This window comes from Podarcis bocagei, assembly GCF_964188305.1.
Source record: "Podarcis bocagei genome assembly, chromosome: 11".
NCBI lineage: Eukaryota > Metazoa > Chordata > Lepidosauria > Squamata > Lacertidae > Podarcis > Podarcis bocagei.
In genome coordinates, this window is record NC_138136.1 from 28173573 (window position 1) to 28195584 (window position 22012).

Consider the following 22012-nt stretch of genomic DNA (forward strand, 5'->3'; position numbering starts at 1 on the left):
GGGAAAGGTTCTCTGTTGTCAGAGGACGCACATAGAGTTGGTTAGAGTTACCGTTCCAGTGTTAACTGGTGGGATCGCTTGGTGGCATTTCCCCCCCTCCTCCTGCGGAGCAAAATTAGACAGCCGTCCGTTCTAAACGACGGAGAAACCCGGGAATTCTGAGCAGGTGTAATTGGATCATAGCTGTCAACGTTTTCCCTTTTTTAAGGGAAATTCCCTTATTCTGAATAGGATTCCTCGCAAGAAAAGGGAAAAGTTGACAGCTGTGAATTGGATAGCAGCATGATGACCCTTCTCCACGATAGTAGAAAAGAGGGCAGGAATGTATGCTCCTTATAACTCAGGCCTGATCGCATGCTTTAAATGAAAACGAAAAACCCAGTTTGCAAGCTGCATTTCCCTTGCTATGCAGGGTACACGCAATGACCGAACAGTCTCATTGAACTCTATGGAACTTTCTCCCAAGTAGAGTAGACTTACACAGAATCGCAGTGTGTACTGTTCGTTGGTTGCTGATGCAATTTGGGATTGCTCCGCTCAGAGGATGGCCGCATCTGACTGTGCTCTGTTGTCCACCAATCCCATCCTCGTTGCCAGTGTTAAGTTGTGGGTGAACATATCAGATGACACAGCAATTCTTCAAACAGCTCTTGTTATTCACAGGCCAGAACTGAACTGAAAGGTTCAGCCAACCTGCTTATATAGAGCTCCATAGAACGCAACGGTAACCATTTTCTGTAACGTCACTTTCGATCCCTTATTTGCATATGTGGACCTGAGTGAAAACTATCAACAGTATCCCCCAGCTAGCCCAGGGTGAGAACTTCAGTACATAACAATGTGAGAAATTGTACTGTCTCGGGTTGCCCTTCTCCCGTGTCTGAGTTCTGTTCAGGGTTAGACGCTGGACTCCTCTGCAGGTGCTGCCCTACTCTGCTGGTCACACCGGTATAGATGTGATATCAGAATATTAGTGTGGTGCAGCTTAACAGAGTGGCGGGCTACTAGTATTACACTGAAGACCAGGGTTCAAATCCCTACTCTCTCATGAAACTCGTTGGATAGCCTTCTCAACCCAGCCCACCTCACAGGGTTGCAGTGAGGATAAAAATGGTGCGTGTGTAAGAGAAGAAACATATGCCACCACGAACTCCTCGGGTGAAAGGTGGGGTGTTAATGCAATGATAAATAAATAAGCGTGCGAGACTCCACTCTCACCACTTTGCTGAAAGCCATTGCTTTGACAGCTTGACCGCCTGAGAACCACGTGTGTTTCATGGCGTAAGAAAGCCGATACATCAATATTAGAAAATAAGCTAAGGGCATAAAGCAACAGAGACAAGCCACTATCGTCAGTGCCATCAAGAGTAAGCCCTATGGTGTTTCGATTCGACTTTTTCACAAGAACTGCTCAGACCTTCCGAGTGTCTCTATTTCGCAGAGACAGTCCCGGATTTACAGCAGCTGTCCCAGTTTCTGATTTGAACTGCCCCGGGTTTTTTCCCCTTAAAAAGGTAAAGGGACCCCTGTCCATTAGGTCCGTCCCTATTTTCATCGGAGAAACGCTGGAGGGCACGTGCGTTTAGGACTGCAGCCTCAGCCCACGGGGTTGGAAAGGGGGATCGGTCGTAGCTGAGGCTGGCAAAACCACGCCTTTCTGCGCGACACTAGGGAGAAATACGACTACCTCTGCCACGCGGAAGGCCGACTTGGCGTTTGACAGCGGCGCGCTGTCGGGCCTCTGGCGGGATTTTTCTCTCCACGACATCGGTTGAGGGGCGGGGCTAAGGTGGGGCGGAGCCTTTCGCGCGTGCGCGGGACGGCATTGATGGTTGTCTGCTGCCGGTGGTAGCCGTGGCCGGAGTCGGTAGCAGCCGGTGAGTGACTGTTCGCCGCGCGGCTTCGTGGCGAAGGAAGGCCTGGTTCCTCAAAGGCTCCGGCGGGGCGTGCCTGCCGTCAGCGCCTGGTTTTGTGAAGGGCCGGCGGCCCTCCCTGGAGCTGGGCTGCGGTTCCTCTGGGCGAAGCGGAGGGGAAGAAGAGCAGCTGGGTCAGGCTCGGGAGGCTGCGGCCCCTGCTTTAACGAATCCCCGTTGAACTCCTCGTTTAAATCCGGGCATTAACGCGCGCAGCTTTGGCTTTAACACCTTAGTCTTTCGCCCTGGCTTGAATTGCGTGTAAAATGAACTTATCGTAGGATTGTGGAGCTGAAAAGGGACCCTGAGGATCATCTAGTCCAACCTCCCTCCCCCCCCACCCCGCGAGACAGGAATATGCAGTTACCCCATACGGGGATCGAACCTGCGACCTTCGTGTTTTCAGCACTAGGGCTCTAACCGACTGAGCTTTGAATGGGCAAGCAGCAGGTATCAGATAAAGCAGTGAGGGGTTGCTCCCAGGTGTCAGAAAAAGTTATTTATGTATGTTATTGCTGCAGCCCATCTTTTGTTAGCCCCAAAATGGAAAGCCAGCGAGGTCCCAACTAAAGAAGAATGGCAACTTAAGCTGACAGAATATGCACAGCTTGCAGATTTAACATGGAATAAGAGAACAAGAAGAACATAACGTTTAAAGATTGGAAAACGCTTATTGAATATATGGGAACTAACTGTGTCCAGCTGAAAACGCTGGCAGCATTAAGATAAATTCAACAGTGTACAGTAAATAAGTTTTGGTGGATGCAATAATGGAATACTGAATGGTATAGTTTTTGTAAAATACGCAAGGATTTATGATACGTAAAATGAACCATGGAAAGAGAATCAGGGAAGTCATTGATGTCTTAAGGATATAAAACGAGTATTTTAAATTGTAAAACAGAAAGTTTAATAAAAATTATTTGCGGGTGGGGGGAAGCAGTGAGGGGTTGCAGGTCAGAACGGTGTGTGGGGTTGTAGCCTGCCCCACACCCCAAGCTAGCTTCTTCCCCCAAGTTAAGTAGAGGATGCTGTCCTATGGTCAGTGTTGAAGGTAAGAGCCAGTCAGCTTCTGTATGTGGAATGGAAGCGTATCTCTTCACTATAGCCAGCAAAATGTATTGGTTTGGCCCTGAAGAGTTAGAATCGCCATTGTCTGTAATTATAAACCTGGGTGATATTGCTCATTTTTGTCCTGTAGGAAGAGGTCCATTTAGTGGCAGGACTAAAACAAAACAAAGCAAAACCCTGCATCATAGGTTTGTGGCATAAACTATCACTTATTTTGTCAAGAAGCAAAAATACCATGAAAAAGAAGGGATTAAAATAAGACTCTCAAAAATTCTCCATATGGCCTGGTATAATTGCTGAAATTTTCTTCCGTTACTTTGCCAGTAGTCATGTCCAACAAGGAAGTGAAAGCAGCATTGAAAAGTGCCAGAGATGCTATAAGGAATAAGGAGTACAAAGAAGCACTGAAACACTGCAAGGTAACTAGCACTCAAATGTACAATTAAGCTTTCGGCATGCAAAATTGTATGTTCTATTCATAGTACTCCTCTATGATATTTTAAAGTATTTCTTCATCGTCTTGGTGTTCCTTTCTGTATTTGTTTATCTGCTGCCAAACTAAAAGCTAAAGTTGGGCTGCACAGCAGTGGTGTCATTTTCTGTTTCTGCCCTGTTGGTGGTGGTTTGGATGTTTTGTCAACCAGGCCATTGGTTCATTTCGGTCAGTACTGTCTTCTTTTGTTGGCAGAGGCAGTGTCTTAAACAGGTTTTTTGCTTTAGCTTTGCTGTTGAGAACTTTTGAGCTGGAAATGTTTGGGATTGAGCTTGGGACTTTGTACATGCAAAGCACTTAACTTTGGGCTCCTTCTGCAGCTTTAGAATCTTTTGATGATAACATCTGAGCATGCATCAGTTCTGCTTTCTTCTTCAGCTTTGAAATGATTTATTAATATTGCTTATTGTAAGTGTTTCAGTGTTTTTTCACTTGTTCTTGCAGGCAGTATTGAAACAGGAGAAGAATAACTACAATGCCTGGGTATTCATTGGTCTGGCAGCTGCGGAGCTAGAACAACCCGATCAAGCCCAAGGTGCCTACAGAAAAGCTGCTGAACTTGAACCAGGGCAGTTGCTAGCATGGCAAGTACGTAGAATCACAGAATTGTAGAATTGGAAGGGACCACAAGGGTCATCTAGACCAACCCCCTCCAATGCAGGAATCTTTTGCCCAATGTGGGGCTTGAACCCACAACCCTGAGATTAAAAGCCTCATGCTCTACAGAGTGAGCTATCCCAGTTGATTTTGTAATATGACTGGTTCTATTTCCCTATTCAATATATTTATATGAGTAAAATGCAAATATTCTGCAAATAGTATGCAACATTAGATCCAAATTTAGGAGACTGTACATTGGCCTATCTTCTAGGCATCTTCCTGACTACATGTAACAAGTCTAGTATTTCTTGCTTAGAAGTTATAAATGATGTGGAGAATGTAGACAAATTACTCACTGCCTCTGCAGTGTTATCTTCACACAGTTAGTTTGATGAACCTTGAAATGCTATGCTTCAAAAACTATTAAACAGTAACATGGTTATATCTCAGGAATGGATATGAATATGGAGATGATAGTTGTGACCCAACAAGGATTTGCTTCAAAAGTTATATGCTTCACTTTCCCCTAGGGCTTAGCAAATTTATATGAAAAAACAAACCATGCAGATGTCGGAGAAGATTTGGTTAATGTGTATCAGAAACTCCTGGAACTCTATGAAAGGTAGGAAATCAACTATTTTACAGCATTTTAAAAAAATAAGCTAAACATTTACTTGAAGTGAATATTATGATACTAATTATAGAGGAAATGTTGGCAGGAAGAGCAAAGGGGAAGGTCCCCAGTACCTAAGGGGAAAGGAGACTGCAAGGTGGCATAAGAAGAGGGGAGAGAGGACTGCAGGAAGCAAGGTTCACAGGTTGAAGATGGAGTGGAAAAAGCCACAACTGAAAAAGAAAGAAGTACAAAAGAGCAGATTGTTAAACAAATATTTTAAATTGAAAAAAGTATGTTAACTGAGGATTTCCTTAACAGGCAGAGACATATAAGAACGATGGGGAGGAAAAATATGTGGCAGTAGAACTGTCAAGTTTTGAGCCCTATGCGGTTCACCCCAGCCAGGGTTTAAAGGGGGGAAAGTCTGGAGGGGAAAGTAGTAGGCAGCTCCAGGGCTGGCAGATTGAACCCCCCCCCCATCCAACCCCAACACGTTCCTTTCCCCCTCCTATTGCCCTCAGAGGACTGATCTAGAAAGAGGGACAGCCAGTGCAACAAAGGGTGGGTTTTCTGCTCCATCTGCAGGTCTACAAAATCTTATGTCTCCTGACACCGTCTTTCCAGGTACAATAGGATTGCACCCTTATATTGTAGACATTTTGTCTTTCTCCCCCAGCACTGATAAACAGAAATGGTGTGAAGTATGTAGAAAGCTTGTGGAACTGTATCAGCGAGAGAGAAAATACCTTCAGGTTAGTCGCTCTCATGTTCGTTGTAACTTATTGTTATCAGTGTTAGTAGTCAATGTTTGTTTGTTTTGCCAAAAAGCACACACCAAATTTTCCTTTGCAGAAATATTTACTAGCTTTATGACTTCACCAGTCTTGGCTGTGCTTGCACATTTTTTTTTGTCCATTACATTGCCTCAAGAGTCAACTTCTGTTTCCACAAGCCTGCGGGAGGACTTTAATTACTTTCTTCTTCTCTCTCTCCCATTTTTAAATAATGGAATAGCAATATTTTGCGCTCTCTCTCTCTCTCTCTCTTTTTAAAAAGGAACAACCATGAGAGGAAGCCAGTGACTAAAGCGTCCCTTTTTGTGAAATCAAACACTTCATTGCCCAAATCTAAAGTTTGTTTGAGGGGCAGCTGGTAGGCTAATTCATCACTTTTCCACCACCCACTATAAAATGAAAGCAAGGTGCAGTCAAATATGCTTATGTCTATGTTTAAATGGGAAAAGGAAGTGAGGAGCCCATAAAAGCCCCAGTAGTGCTTTGCTGTTCATACTAGGCAAGGCTGGTGCTGCGATTGCATTTTATTACAATCAGTCAATCAATCAATCAATCAATCAATCAATCAATAAAGGCACACGATGTGGAAAACATTAGTGTGGAAGCAATCTGTATCAAGGTATTTGAAATGTCATGAGAGATACTGCCCACACCATACCACTAAAAGAATCTGTATAGCTGTGTGACTTGGTTGGCAGCAGTAAGCAGGAAGACTGCAAAATCATCTCATAACACTGACACCTTATTGCTTCTGACATCTCATTTACGTTAAAAGGCATACACCTTGATCTCTGGAATTGGGAAATGTCTTCCAGTGCTCCAGTAGTCAAAGGCGATAAATGTCTCAGATTTGAGAAGACATTGAGGCTTGACTGGTTTTCTTTTGACAGGTGGCTCGGACGTGGCAGAAGCTAATAAAAATACGACAGGAAGAAGGTGCAGAAAAAGCTGAGCTTCATCAGTTATGGAAGAGGTTGGTCCAGTTACTGGAAGAAGGCACACATCTCCAGGATAATGAGACACAGCAATTGGTAAGGGTTTGTCCCCTGATTTGGCTATATTTATTGTTTTTCAGACAATAAATCTATATAAAATTCAGCATAACAATTGTAGCTGATTCTTAGAACAGCTTGGAAGGAATAATTCCGAATTTCCATCTTACAGATGGGAAGTGATACAGTGATTTTCTGAGGACTGCCTGCTTGAGGCTATGACTAAATGGCATATGCTCAGCTCTTGGTTTATACAAACTGGAGGCTGTAAATCACAAAACCTATTAGGGTAGAAATAATATTTGGCAGTGCGAAAGTATAAGCAGTAGTCCTGCTTATAACACATAACTACATTAGGGCATTGGGGTAATTTTTTTTCCAATCCCTGCTTCATGTGCTTTGGCTTACTTGCTCGAGCTGAATTATTTCACTAAATTGGTCCTTCCTGCATCTTCCCCTTAACGTGGTACATTATTTGCTTCTGTTCTGTTCTTGAATCAAACTATCTAGCTGAAGTGGTTGGTATAGAGTCATAGTTCTGAAAAAAACCCCACCATTCTGTAAATCGACAGACAATCTTGCTGTGGATAGTGCCAATTGACCAATGCTTGTGATGTCATGGAGACTTTCTAGCTTACACCCCAAGAGCAATTTTACAATTGTTTTTAAAATCTTGAAAATATGTATGACGCGTAGGATGAACATAGAGAGAACAAACGTTTCTATCCCGTTTCTCCCACTAGTCTTGAATGTCACCAGCTCCACCTTGTGGTTGAAGGCAGGAAATGTTTTGGCTACCTTCACCCAAAGTCAAACAGGATCATAGTGAGATCCTTTTTATTTGCCTGTCCGTCTTTTATTCATTCTGGTGATTAAAATGAACTTCAGGCATGCTCCTGGCACTTGAAATTGTAGTATGGGAAAATAAGCCATGCTGCATGTTGGACAGAAATAGGCAAAATAGCAATTTTGGTATCAATACACAGTATTCACAATTTTACCATATTAGTTTGGTAATCTTAGGACCAAACCATTGTGCCTACTGTGTGTAACTGTATGAACTGTGTGACAGTTGTTGATTTTTATTTTTTAAAAAGGGAAATAAAAGTTGAGATCAGAGCACCAGTGTGAGCAGACTGTCTTGAAGGGAAGAGGGAATGCCCAGCTCTTATGATGCTATTTATTCACTCTGTGTTCCCATTCATGGACATGGAGAAAAGATGAACTCTTATCTATTTTCCCCTCCCACTGCGGGTGGGAAAGCACTTTGTGGAAGGTGTGGATCAATTTTGACAAATGGCTAACAAGTTCCTCCCTCTGACCCCCAATGGATACTCTTCGTTAAAAAAATCACCAGAAAGAACCACACAATTATGTGTAATGATAGCTTGGCTCTGATTTTGTGTAGAAAAGAAGTATTTGCTGGCATAGTAGTAGAACTGAATCTTTTCAAACTTCAGGTGCGTTAATTATCCAGAGATCGCACCATCACTTGTTAAACGCTTGCTGCATTTTGGGCTTTGTTGTTCCATATTGCAGTGCCTATACTATTTGTTTTTCAGCTCCTCAATGCATTTGAAGAGGCTGTGAATTTCTCAGACCCAATTCCAAGTGAAGAGCATCAAAAGACTTACAGAGAGTTCATTCACTGTTTGTCAAAAGTAAGGATTATTTATTTTGCTGTAAGGTAAAACATCCTGCTTTGAAATTGACAGCTATCTACAGACAACTGCCTTGAAGGGAAGAGGGAATGCCCAGCTCTTATGATGCTATTTATTCACTCTGTGTTCCCATTCATGGACATGGAGAAAAGATGAACTCTTATCTATTTCCCCCTCCCACTGCGGGTGGGAGTGCAGTGGATATATCCACTGGATATTGGCAATTACTAATTGCGGGGGCCCAATTAGTGCCATTGCCTTCCGTTAAGAGTTTGGGTGTAATCCTTGACGCCTCCCTTTCCATGGAGGGGCAAGTTACAGTAACAGCCAAGGCGACATTTTCCCACCTTCTCCGCATCAAGCAGTTGGTCCCTTACCTTTCCCGCCCCGACCTGGCCACAGTGATCCATGTGACGGTCATCTCCAGGCTTGACTACTGTAATTCGCTCTACGCGGGGCTGCCCTTGAAGCTGTCCCAGAAACTCCAGCGGGTGCAGACTGCTGCAGCGAGACTCCTCACGGGGTCTCTGCCATGGGAGCATATTCACCCAGTGCTTTTCAAGCTGCACTGGCTCCCGGTGGAGTACAGGATCAGATTTAAGGTGCTGCTTTTGACCTTTAAAGCCCTTCACGGCCTAGGACCCTCGTACCTACGGGACCGCCTCTCCCGGTATGCCCCATGGAGAGCCTCAAAGTCCATAAATAGCAACACCCTTGTGGTCCCGGGCCCTAAGGAAGTTAGATTGGCTTCAACCAGAGCCAGGGCCTTTTCAACTCTGGCCCCAACTTGGTGGAACGCTCTGCCTCACGAGACCAGGGCCCTGCAGGATCTGATTTCTTTCTGCAGGGCCTGTAAGACAGAGTTGTTCCGCCTGGCCTTTGGCTTGGAGCCAATTTGATTCCCTCCCTCCCTCTCTTTCTTTTTTCTTTTCCTTCTCCTTCTGCGATGAGGCTACATTTTAATATTTTAATGTTTCAATATTTTAATGTTGTATTTTTTAATTTTGTTTTTAAGTTTAACTTAAAATTTAACTTGTTTTTATTATTGCTTGTAAGCCGCTCTGAGCCCGGCCTTGGCTGGAGAGGGCGGTGTATAAATAAAAAATTATTATTATTATTATTATTACATTGCTAATTGCTTTTCTCCTCCTGAAATAAGTTTCCTCATGAGGATTTCAGACTGAAGAAGGCCTGTGAAGATATGATGATTTTGTATCCTGCTGCGAGTTATCCTCTGGAAGTTCTTTGCTTGCGATTCATTCAATCAGGTAGTTTTTGGTTTATTTATTTTCTTTTTTTTCTTTACTACAGTACTTTCTTTTATTTGACCACTGTATCTGCTGCCTTTCTGTACTTTTTTCATACATCTGAGTTGCTCTGAGATTATCTGGGAGATTTGAGTTTGTCACAGAAGAGGTTCTAAAAGGGAGGGGGAGCTAAAATAAAAAACTAAAATTTGTTGGTGGAATTCAGCGACTCATTAAGACAAATGTTGCATCTGCCCCTCCCTGTCTCTTGCACTTTGTTCACCTGCTTTTTGTATGCTGTTCCAAGAGCTTTAGCTGAAGAACAGCTAATAAGTATTTTAAATAAATGAAAACAATTCTGGTGGGCATAGAAATAAAGCTGCCTTAGTGGTCTTGAAATAATCTCCTTTTCCTGTATTGCTCTGATTACCATTAATGGCAGCATTCTTGACCTCGAAAGCTTTCAAATCCTTTGGCCTCTATGTGTGTGCCATATATGCTATTGCTTCCTTTTTTTTCCATTATGTACCATCACGTGTCCCAAGACTGGTTGGAAGTGCGGTACTGAAAGCAGCTGGTCTTTATTTATATCCAGATTTACATTCTGCCCCATTCTTAAAGCTCTGGGCAAGTAACAGTTTAACAAGCAATGTAGCAAACATAGAACAAAAGGCTTGCCTAAATATTATTAAAACAGTAAGAGCTGCTAATGTAAGCATTTTTAACTTAAAGCAGCTTGCTCTTACTGGCAATGGCCTCTAGCCATGAAGGCTATGCTCAGCCATTGCAGTTGGAGGCTGCAATGCTTCTGAATGCCACAAGGCGTTCAGTATTTGTTTTGGACAACTCAGAAAATAGTATGCGACGCCAGAAAAATAATATAGCGAAAGCACTAGAGAGATTTTCGTTTTCTTCTCACCTTCTAAACTGTGACCAAATGGAAATTCCTCCCTGTATTCTAGGCAGTTTCACTGATGAGGCCCTGAATTGTTGTCGGAAGCTGTTGGATATTGACTCAAGAAGTGGCCCAGCCCTTATTGGATTAGGGATTCAGTCTCTCCAAGAAAAAAAATATGATGAAGGTGAAAAAAAGCTAACAGAAGGTGAGCGATATGGGAAGAGAACAATGGGTGTACATAATATATATTTTAGGAATAATATGATTGACTTGGAGTGAAATGCTATTCTTGTTTTTTAGGGAGGCATTATTGAGTCTGGCCAAACTATCTTTTTCTCTCCCAGTTTGGGCTCTGATATATTCTTATATGCAATCAGTTTTCAGAGTTTATGCTGTCTTTAGGACTCTACACTAGACTGTAAATTATTATTAGACACTTTTTGAGGGAAGGAGTTCAAAGTTAGTTCTGAGTGACAATTTATGTCCAGTCTATATGAAATCTAATTTGTGTATTGTTGTAGGTTTGAGGTTGTTCATGTATATCCGATACTAAGATCAAATATACATAAGGCAAAACATAAACAGGTTACTTTTGGGGTGGGGCTATGGTTATTGTCTGGTATTCATGAATTGAAAAGTTAAATAGCATTAAGATTCTAGTAATTGCAAGTACCATCTGAACTCATGTGTTTAAATCATGTTAAACATGCAAAATCTTTCCTGCCAGGTTTGCAGCAGACCAGCCAGTGTCCGGAAGCATGGTGTTACTTAGGAAAGGCACAAGTGAAAATGCATAAATACAAAGAAGCTGTTCTTTCTTGCAATCAAGGTAATTGCAGAGCTAAAATACAACTTCTTCAGAAAAAAGGTAGTTCAACTTTTGATAAAATATCCCAAAGGCAGGCAACAACAATATAATAATAAAAAGTGAATAAAGCAATCAAATAACTATAGAGGCAGTAGAACAGCAATTTCAAGAAGTAGTGGTAAGCTGGAATTGCAGCACTCCACTAACATGCTCAGCAGTCAAAGGCTAATCTAATAAAGGTTTTCAAGGTCTGTTTAAAAAGTATGGGCTCTTGCATCTGGTGGATTTCTTGTGGAAGATTGGTTCCACAATCTTGATACTAATAACAGAAAAAAGCCTTCTCTGCCACTGTAATTTTATAGTAGCAGGCACATGCAATAAATTGGTACTACACCTCAGTGTTTAGTATATTTAATATTTTTTCGTCAACGTTATTTCAGATTTCTATGATCCCCAATATAGTAACACAGTAATTGGGCATGCTGTATTGCTGGTTTTGTATTGTAACTCACCCTGGGATCATTTCAGTGAAAGGTGGGCTTATAAATTGGGGGTGGGGTGGGGTGGGGGTGGAATACATGTTTTATATAGTGCTAATAAAATATAGGTTACAAACTGGTAGATCTTAATAGCCTTTTCTTGAAATTGCTTCATAGGATACAGATAATATGTTGAGATGTCAACCACTTTTCAAGCTAGTGGTTTATTTTACAATCCATAATTGATGGGTGGTGTATCAAAAGAGCAACGTTAAACTGTACGGGCAAATACAATGTCTTTTAAACCAAGTTTAAGTCAAACATAGAATTACAATTCTTTCTTTGGCAGCTTTAAAGATATTGGGACAGCTTAATGAATCCAGTTCCAATCAGCAGCAGAAAAACCTTGCCCATCGTTTCAAAGCCATGGCCTTGATTAAAATCCCAGGTGCCGACTCTGCAAAAGAAGCTATAAGTTCCCTTGAACAGGTATGTGAATAGCTTCTCCCTCCCCTCTTTAAAAAACTTTGGTAAATGAAATCTGCCTTAGGCTTTCCAGTTTAAGATGCTGAGGGGTCCTTTGTGCCTTTATAGTTGTAAGGAGGGAGAATTTCATTGAGTCTAGGTTTCCCCTTCATAATGTTGCGGTGATTGGGGAAAGCTGGTCTCTTTACTGAATACTCTGAAACTATTGTCTGTTTCTGGGCGGACAGACAGAGGAATCATTGTGTTCACAGAGTGGCAATATTATTCTACTATTTAGACTTTAATAAGGTTTGGTTTAATAAGTATTTCCCTCACAAGGTAGCTTCATTTTTCTGAAGATTGACATTTCAAACATGCGTTTGGTTCCTAGGTTTTGGATAGAAACAATGATCCCAAGCTTATAGCTCTTAAAGGAGAGGCCTGTCTCAATAAAGGGCTTGTTGATGAAGCTTTGAAGGTTAGTATGTGCCCCCCCAATAATACAGCCTATTGTTAAAAATATGACATTGCTCCATATGAAACTGTAGAATTTAACACTTTTTATACTATAGATTGCACAGGAGCTTAAGCAGACCCACCCAGACTTGGCAGAAGCTGACTACCTTGAAGGTTTGATTCATTATCAGCAAAAGAACTTTCATCAGGCAGAAACAAGGTAAACCATGCTCATTTGGGGGAGAAAATTTGAAATAAACAAATATATATATATAAAGATAAAACTCTTTTTTTAGTTTCCAGAGAGCTATTGAAAAAGAAGCTGAAATAGCCGACTTCCATTTCTGCCTGGGCCTCACTTACTGGTTTATGAGTGAAGAGACAAGAAAAAATAAATCTAAAGCTCTTACTCAGTTTCTGAAGGTAAACCATGAGGACGGAAATGGGTTACAGCTGAACATATTTCATAATGATTTTCCCTCTTCCAAACAGTGGTCAGCAACTTGATTACTAGCCTGTGGGAAAATCAAGGGCAGAGTGAAGGAACCAAGGAGCCAAATCTTTCTCCTTACGTGTTCCTCCCACTTCTGGAATGTTCCAGATGAACACACAGTGGTTATCATGAGAAGGAAAGGGAATTGTGAGAGATGCAACCTATGTGTTTCAGGTTGTTCCTGCCACACCCATTAGAACTAGTGGTGCGGAAGTTAGCTGCTTCCAAAAGGTTCCTGTAAGCCCCCTTGAGGTGATAAATGAGGGGAACAAATACGAATCTCCATGCTGCTTTTTAAGCCTCAGAAAAATTTGTTGACATTGTGCCAGTGGTATGCCCACCGCGTTATAAAACAACATCAAAAAGAGGCCTCTGCCCCAAGGAGCTTACCATATACTGTATTGGCCTGAATATAAGCCTCACATTTTCCCCAAATTCCAACCGTGAAAAGTTAAAGTGCGTATTATATTTGCGACCTTATGGTATGCAGCCAGGAGTGTGGTGAAGTGGCGCCTGCCCTGTGCGTAGTCCCCCATCCTCTCCCCCGAGGCCGGGAAGGGAGAGAGAGTGAGGAAGGGGAAAGGCCGCTAGCAACGCAGCGTGTCTCCCCCACCCCCAAGTATGCAGTCAGGAGCAGCGAGGAAGGGAGTGGCTTATTTTCGGGTATTTTTTCTTTTTTTCTTTTCCCTCCTCCAATTTTAAAGGTATATTCGTGTGGCTTATATTTGGGCCCAGTGCTTTTTTTCTGTGGGTACGTGGGGGTACACATACCTCTAAAATTTTTGTGAATCTAAGTTTGGCCTCATTGAGGGGCAGTATTTCAATATGAATAGGAAAAGGAGAGTACCCCTAAACATTTTTTTAGAAAAAAAAGCACTGTTCAGGCCAATACGGTAAATACTGTGATGCGGACAAGAGAACCAAAAGTAGCAAAAGAGGAGGGGGGGGAGGAATATATATATATGTATGTAGAGTTATACTATATTATAAAATATAGTTTATGTTTTGGGTTAATAATGAGGACAGAGTGTTAAGTTAATGGCTCCACAGAAAACACGAATTCTTAGTGATTTTAAGAGAGAGACTGAAATTTCATTATTTCCTTGCTTTTCTTCCTTCCTTCCCTTCATTAATGTATTTTATTTAAAAGATTATGAGCTTGCCACTTCCAGCTTTAGAAACATTAACAACAATAATAAAACATACCAGTAAAACAGTAGTGTACAAAGCTAGTAGGTTAGTAAAAAAACAACAACCCATTAAATCACAGCAGCATAATAAAACCTAGACGCTCAACCACATTTTAAAAAGGTCTGGTAAATAAAAAAAAAGACTTCATCTGCAGCTGAAGGTTGCTAGAAGGGAGGAGGACATTGCAGGTCTGGAATCCACAACGGAGATAGCCCTTTTCCCATTCACCACCCCTCTCGCTCTTGATAGTGGGGGCACCCAGAGAAAGGTGCCAAATATTATTTTAAAGTGTGGACAGGATATTATGAGAGAAGGTGCTCTTTTGGTGTCCTTTTTGTTAGTTTTTTGTTTCCTCAGCTGAAAAGCCATGTGCCTGCATATGAAAACGATGGATTGAAATGTACTGTGTTGTTATTTTTCTTCACAGGCAGCAAAACTGGACAATTACCTGGGAAGTGCTTTCCACTACTTAGGTCAATACTACAGGGATATAGCTGGAGATAAAAACAGAGCACTTGGCTGCTATAAAAAGGCTTTTGAAAAAGATAAAACGGATGGGGAAGCTGGAGCGGCGGTAGTGGACTTAAGCACCGAGCTTGGAGACTTGGTACTGTAATAAGTTGGAGCATTTTAATGTACTGCACTGATCAGAATAGCTGTAAAATGCAGACATTCCATAAACATTTTCTCTTCCTGTGTGTTTTATCACCTATCGCTGGTGTTGCAGAGGGTCACTTTACCTTATTTTGCATACATTCTCGCTCTAATTAAATTGTCACTGTTTGAATGTCTTCCGTTTCCTTCTGACCTCACTGCTTACAGTCCCTACATGTGAATAAATACCTACAGCTGAGAATTACACTTTATGCAGCTGAAGCTTATCTTTAAGATGCCCCAACTCAACGCCATAGCAAAAAGAACAAACACTGCTACCCCTCTGGATATAGTTCAAAAAGCTTCTGTGTGTTTGCTTGATTCTGTTACAGTAGTAGGAATGCTGAGAAACTGCTTCGGAGACTCATACTTAAGCTGAAATGTGCTTACACTTTTGTCTGTTCTTTGTAATTCCACATGCACACATAATAAACTATTCATAACCTTATATTTGTACATTAGCAAACTGCCCTTGCCATCTTGACGGAAGTAACAGAACGAGCAAGTGCTGGGAGAGCAAAATGGGCCTGGCTTCGTCGTGGACTTCACTACTTAAGAGCCGGTCAACATTCACAAGCAGTGGCAGAGTAAGAGAATAATTGCATTTCAATGTCTTCTGCAAAAGGCAATATAAACAGATGGTCTGATAATGCACATATACATTTTTTAAAAAAACGGCAAATCTTCTGTGAATTTGACTGCTTGCTGCTGATTTTCAGTAACAGTTACAAACAACCTGCCTTTTATTCTGTCTCTGCAAAACATTTGAGGTGCAATACTGCACTTTTTAGTTACAAAAGGCTCACACTGGACTGTATGAACACCCCTAACCTCTCCCTAAGCAGTGCCTCTGTGCATAGGATGCTGCTGCTAATCCAAGTATGTTGCAGCTTGACAGGGTCATTCAGTAGCAGCTTCCTGCATCTTACAACAGCATCTTATTGCGAGCTCATTGCCAGCCAGCCAGCCACAGCCCCAACCTGCAGCAGCAGCAGCAGCAGCAGCATGAACTCAGAAACCTTGAGGATGGAAGGATAACATGCAAAAATTAAATTTAAAAAATCCTCTGGTATAACTGAATGGCCTCTGCAAATTGTGACAAGTTTGGAGGCTGAAGATGGGGTAGGGTTGTCATGGAGCTCCTAGGCAGCCTTGCTATACTTTCTGAATGCAGGGTGCAGGATTCTACCTTTGTACAAAAATTGGACATGGCCATCCAAACTTGGTTATTTAAAAGTGCAAGTTACTTTGAGACTTTAGGTAACAAGTGACCATTATATGTTATAATGATGAAGAAGAACCTGGCAGCTTCCATAGCAATCTTGCATGAGTCCCAGTGAACTGAATGTGCTGCTTTTGTGAAGACTGGTGGTTTCCCCCCAAATTAACCATTGGTACATCTTAAAAACCAAAAACAAAACTAGTGTAAATTCTGTTTCAAATCGGTAGCCCCCAATAGTAGCCTGTTTTGTTTTACTTGGGGCTGTGATGGAGGATTGAACAAAAGCAGCCCGAACACTTCTGAATATAAACTATTCCAATGTGCCCAGTTTGCAGGCAGCTCTGCGAGCAGATCCAAAGGATCCCCACTGTTGGGAATCTCTAGGCGAGGCCTATCTGAGCAGAGGCGGCTACACAACTGCATTGAAGTCTTTCAGGAAGGCCAGAGAACTGAACCCCAAGTCTATATATAGCATCTATAAGGCAGCAGCAATTGAACAGATTCTAGGAAAATATAAAGATGCTATTGCAGAATATCAGCACATCTTGACGAAATCAAAGGATTATGTCCCTGCGCTGAAAGGTATTCATGTTTTGTTTTTTTGTTGGGTACAAAGATATACGCTATATATTCACTACACCTACAGAGTTAGGTTGGTGAGGAACCACTGACCCTCCAGATATTGTTGGACTACAGTTTCCATGATTCCTGACTGTTCCCTGTGCTGTCTGGAGCTGATGGGAACTGGAGTTCAACAATACCTGGGAGTGTCACAAGCGGCCCAGCACTGGTATAGGTGATTGGAAGTCAATATAGCTAATTTAGAAGTGAGAGAAAGCGGTAGTCTGTTCTTGAAACATGAGGAAAGAGTACCGTATTTTGTAGAAATCTGCCTATTTTGGAGCTATGCATTGTTAACCTGTGACATACCTTAAATATGTGGGAGATTAACAAATAGCTAGCAGGAGTACTTTCTTCTATGTATTCTAACAAAAATCAAGAGAAGAATTCATTCACTTGCTTAATTCTTCCATCATTCTACATCTTGAAGGAGAAAGATATCCCTCACACCTTAGTTCCTTGTATTCACTTATTTGGAAATAACTTGCATATATATGTGATACTAATATCTTTATGATCCTTAGCTTATTGTTGTATTTCTGGTAATGTGCATTGTAAAATTATGCTAAATATGCATAGTGTTCATCAAATGGTTTTCCAGCATTGGCCATTGTATGAGACTTAGGAGCTTAGTTCATCCTTCTTGCAGTTTTACCACACATTAACAGGCTGTTAGTTCTATTCAGGTCTGGGAGAGTGTTATCTCATGATGGCCAAGACTGCCCTTGCTGATTACCTGGATGGGAAAGCCCTGGACTACATAGAACAATCTCTTGGCTTTTTAGCAAGGTTAGTGTTCGTATATTAATCTCCATTAGCAGCTAAAGGGTTGCCTTATTTCAACGAACAACATCAATTTTAAACGGTAAAGTAGTAGCAAACACACAAACGAGAGCTGAATCTTATAAATGATAAAGGTCAGTATATCCCGGCATGGCAAACTTGGCCCTCCAGCTGTTTTGGGACTACAATTCCCATCATCCCTGACCACTGGTCCTGTTAGCTACGGATGATGGGAGTTGTAGTCCCAAAACAGCTGGAGGGCCAAGTTTGGCCATGCCTGAATATACAAACCATTTCCTGTTTGTTTCAGCATTGGAGGTAAAATGCATCCTCATGCCTGTTTTGAAAGAGGTTCCCAGCATTGATGGGGAATGACAAAGCCCATGTGCTCATTGGAACTCCCATAGATTTTGGGATCAGAAAGATGGGCAGAAATCCAGAAAGAGTTGAATGCACCTAAGTCTCTAGCTCTGTAACTGGATGTTAAGAATTAACTGTAGAATGTGTTGAGGCATATAGAAGAAATCCAGCACCATTGGTTTTTCTTCATAAGTTGATACTTGGGGTGTTTTTAGGCGTGTGAGGAGAAAGCTTTTTTGTCAGCTGAGAAGATTTTAGCTTTATCTTTTGTAAAAGATAGCAGGTAAATTAGATGGACTCCACTTTTCTGATTTTTCTTCCCCCTTTCAGAGCAGCAAAGCATCGTCCTGAAGTATCTTGCCTTTGGAAACTGCTTGGAGATGCCTGTAGCAGTATTTCTGTCATTTCGCCATCCAAAGTGAATGTGAAAGTTTTAGGATTCCTTATTGGTCAGAACACAGACAAATGTGTGCTAAAGAAAAGTGACCTGCTCAGTCTGGGAGGAAGGTAATGTATAGCGTGTGTTATAAAATATTCTACGGCCTATAAGTCTGGATGCCTTCACCTGAACTGCTTTGCCTAGCACAGACCAGAGAACTATAATCTCAAAGCTGAGGAGGAGAAATTAATAGACTGCTGTTTTGAAACTACCCCCCACCCCCATTCCCCTGGAAGTGCCTAACATTGCTTTCCCCGTGCTTTGAGGAAATTTCAGTGACTTTGGGTGGCAGCCATTGCTCTGATTCCCACCATACTTCAAACATATTTTCACATCTAGCAATCAGTATACCTTACATCAAAGAAAGGGGCAAAGACCTCCATGTTTAACAGGTCTGGGAGCAAAGGGTAAAAAGACTGAATGTGGGCATACAGATGTGAGCCAGCAGACTGCATAGCTACTGTGTGAAACCCCCAAATGTTAGATTATGCATGCCTTGAGTAAACAGGGAGAGGAGCAGGTCCCAAGAGATGAAGAGAGGGAAATAACTTAGGCCTTGGTTCTGGCACTCCACCTGCTCAGCTGCAGCCTAGGCAACATATTTTGGCTCTTTTAATGCTTGCCTTTAGAATGTGTGGCTTTACAATTCTTCAGTACTAAATTTGCCCCCAAATTGATGCCATGTGGGCCAAGGTGTATTCAGATTTCTCTCTGTCTAACTGTCACTACATTGAACAGCATTGCTGTCAAGTATGAAGCTTGTGTAATGTTCCTTTCTCTCTTTCCTTAAAGGTGTTTGTTTTCAGGAAGACAGGATAGAAACACAACAACCTTTGATAGCATCGCTGAATTAATGTTTTTGTTTTTTTACTTTCTTTCCCGTCTGTTTTGCTGATATAAATCACACTCTTAATTTTGTGATTTATATTTCTGTAGGTGTTATGGTAGAGGATTAAAACTGATGTCTTCGCCAAATACGTGGTGTGATCTTGGGATAAACTACTATCATCAAGCACAGCATCTTACGGAAATGGGCAGTAACAAGAATGAGATTAGTGAGCTGCTAGAGAAATCTGTACAGGTAATTTTTTAAAACCTTCTTGTGTTCTTTAATACAGTTTACACTAATGGACCTATCACTGTTAGGAGTACTTCTAAGCTATGGCTATTAAAAAACAAAAACAAACCCTGTTGGGATAACACACAAAACAATTAACATATTGAATTACAGCACTGCACTCTCAATCTCTTCCAGTGTCTTAAAAAATCTGTGAGGTTAGACAGTAACAACCATCTATACTGGAATGCTCTGGGCGTGGTGGCCTGTTGCAAAGGTACATTTCAAAGTAAAACTTCTAAAATATAGTCCTTCTCTTAATTGCTCAGAGCTCTGTTGAATACAGCAGAGGATGTTATAATTCGATCTGTCTTTCAGGTGTTGGAAACTATGTCCTTGCACAACATGCATTCATCAAATCTATTCAAGCTGAACAAATTGTAAGTGTTCTACACAAGTGTATCTGTTCCAAAGGAGATTCAGTAATCTTAAATTTAATTTTTGTAACCTTTGTTTTGTCTAGAATGTTGTTGCCTGGACCAATTTGGGAGTCTTGTACTTAACAACTGGAAACATAGAGGTAAATAAGTATGAGTGCACATGCTACCTTCTCTAAAGACAGAGCCGTAAATGGAAGGACTTAAGTGATGTGCCAACCGTAAAAAAAATAGAGTTTGTATCTTCCTGTTTTAGTGTGCTTATCAGACCATTTAAACACCAAAATGTCATTGTCAGTGTCAACCAAGGTATATTTATTGGGATAAAGAACATAGCCATTGAACATGCCTTGCCAGCATTATTGATAGCTTGCCTGTCTCTCAAAGATGTCACAAAAGCCTTTCAGAGACTGTGGCAACAAAAACCCTAAAAACTTTAACACACTCTTTTAAATTGTATTTATTTTATTTATTGAATTTGTTAGCTGCTTTATCTTGCCCAGGGCAACCCAAACCAACCTACAAACAAGCAAACAAACAAACAAAACTACACATAAATACATTAAAACCAAAAGGAAAAAGAGAAGCATTAAAAAAAATCTCACTGATAGGTAATGAAGGTGCCAGACGAGCCTAACTGGGGAGAGCATTCCATGAACAGGGAGTCACCACAGAAAAGGCCCGTTCTCGTGTTGCTGCCCACTAGACCTGTTGTGGAGGGAAAAGTACAGGGAGTTGAAGGATGCATTATATTGAAAGATGAACCAAAATAGGAAGAGGAGTAAATTGTGGTATCAAAAAGGGTGGTTCTGTGAAGGGAGGAGAAGAGCTAACATACTAGGACTACGCTTGATAAGAAACAGAGAAATAAACTGTGAAGGTAAAAAGTCAGGCCTTGCTTGCCTTTAGTTCCTAAGAGAGTTCATGCTTCCCTCTCAATTTCCTAAGTTTTCAGAGTTATAAATTAGGCAAGCTAACTTTTGTTAATTGCTGCTGTTTTGCACAGAAAACAAGAATCTCTTCTTGGGAGAACTAGTTTCTGGCCTCCATTTGAGACCTCTGTGTAATATTTCCGGGGGGGTGGGATGGAATATTGTCTTATTTGAGGGCCAGTTTTCTGCTTACTAGAGATACTGGCAAAGCTCACTGTATCCAGGCTCATATGCAAGCTTTTTCATTAGTTCATTGGGGGTGGGGAATAGAAAATGACGGTGATATTTTAAAAATATTTACAGTATTCAGGTTGCCACATATAGCATTACCTTACATTATTTGTAAGTCAAACATGAGAGGAAGGAACAATTTCACTTGTATCTTGTAAAAATACTTAGTGACATTCTCAGCCACTGTCAGCTAATTTAACACTTCTGTATCAATTTTATATATTCTTTCAGCAAGCACATGAAGCCTTCAAAGTAGCTCAATCCTTAGAACCCTCCTATCTAACATGTTGGATTGGGCAGGTAAGATGTTAAGAAACTTCTTTCAGCCTTGCATATATATATATGCCAGCTGTGTTTTGATTGGCATTATGATTATATTGAAACTGAATCTGATCACTCTCCTGCAAGTTAAGCTACTGCATATGAGTGCTGGCTTACCATAAAACCTGGCTTTCTAAAAAGACTTCCTCACTATTTCCTTTCTTTTTCATTCAAATTCTAGTTCGTTGTATTCCCCTACTTTTCCTGGTGTCACCTATTCTTTTATAGTGAAACTGGCAGAAATGGATTTTGTGGCATTTCCACACTGTGCCAAGATATTGCTGTGCCTCTGGTGGTTGTTCAGAGACTGTAGCAGCACTGTTGAGAACACAGTGGAGCTTGAAGTACGGACCCTGAAATACAGGCTCCAGCACCATCAGTTTGCATTAGCTTGATGGTTTAAAGATGGGCGTGCACCACTGCAGCTAAAATGGCCTCCTGTACCCAGGCAACCAGGGCAGAGGACATTTCCTCTGTGCAAGGAATCTAATCACCCACACATCGAAATCCTAGGTCAGGCATCCCCAAATGTTTTGGGACTACAGTTCCCATCATCCCTGACCACTGGTCCTGTTAGCTAGGGATGATGGGAGTTGTAGTCCCAAAAATATCTGGAGGGCCAAGTTTGAAGATGCCTGTCCTAGGTGCTTAGAGTACTAGCCTACAGGATTGGGAGTGTTACTCCTGAGGACCTAACTAGAACTGGCTGCACTGAATTTTAGTTCTATCATAGATGAATTTAGCAACTGTTTGGTGACAACCTGTAGTGAGGAAAAAG

At 41.5% G+C, this 22012-nt stretch overlaps 1 protein-coding gene across 3 annotated transcripts in view; it reads left to right on the forward strand.

Moving 5' to 3' along the window:
* The first annotated feature begins 1763 nt into the window (after positions 1–1763).
* The window catches only part of SKIC3 (SKI3 subunit of superkiller complex), a 44392-nt gene continuing 24143 nt past the window's right edge, over positions 1764–22012 (forward strand). Inside the window, exons 1-24 of one of the 3 annotated variants that reach the window (XM_081212316.1) lie at positions 1764–1877; positions 3309–3403; positions 3922–4065; positions 4608–4699; positions 5370–5445; positions 6378–6518; positions 8042–8140; positions 9300–9408; positions 10350–10490; positions 11013–11114; positions 11922–12061; positions 12429–12515; positions 12610–12713; positions 12790–12916; positions 14605–14784; positions 15294–15418; positions 16382–16635; positions 17361–17463; positions 18148–18324; positions 19193–19337; positions 19512–19590; positions 19692–19753; positions 19837–19893; positions 21145–21213. In XM_081212316.1, coding sequence (XP_081068442.1) covers positions 3314–3403; positions 3922–4065; positions 4608–4699; positions 5370–5445; positions 6378–6518; positions 8042–8140; positions 9300–9408; positions 10350–10490; positions 11013–11114; positions 11922–12061; positions 12429–12515; positions 12610–12713; positions 12790–12916; positions 14605–14784; positions 15294–15418; positions 16382–16635; positions 17361–17463; positions 18148–18324; positions 19193–19337; positions 19512–19590; positions 19692–19753; positions 19837–19893; positions 21145–21213 — 2703 coding nt within the window. In that variant the 5' untranslated portion in view covers positions 1764–1877; positions 3309–3313. Of the gene's footprint in view, positions 1878–2053; positions 2364–3308; positions 3404–3921; positions 4066–4607; positions 4700–5369; positions 5446–6377; positions 6519–8041; positions 8141–9299; positions 9409–10349; positions 10491–11012; positions 11115–11921; positions 12062–12428; positions 12516–12609; positions 12714–12789; positions 12917–14604; positions 14785–15293; positions 15419–16381; positions 16636–17360; positions 17464–18147; positions 18325–19192; positions 19338–19511; positions 19591–19691; positions 19754–19836; positions 19894–21144; positions 21214–22012 lie in introns of those variants that run through there. The other 2 variants (XM_081212318.1, XM_081212317.1) reach the window with 2 other exon arrangements.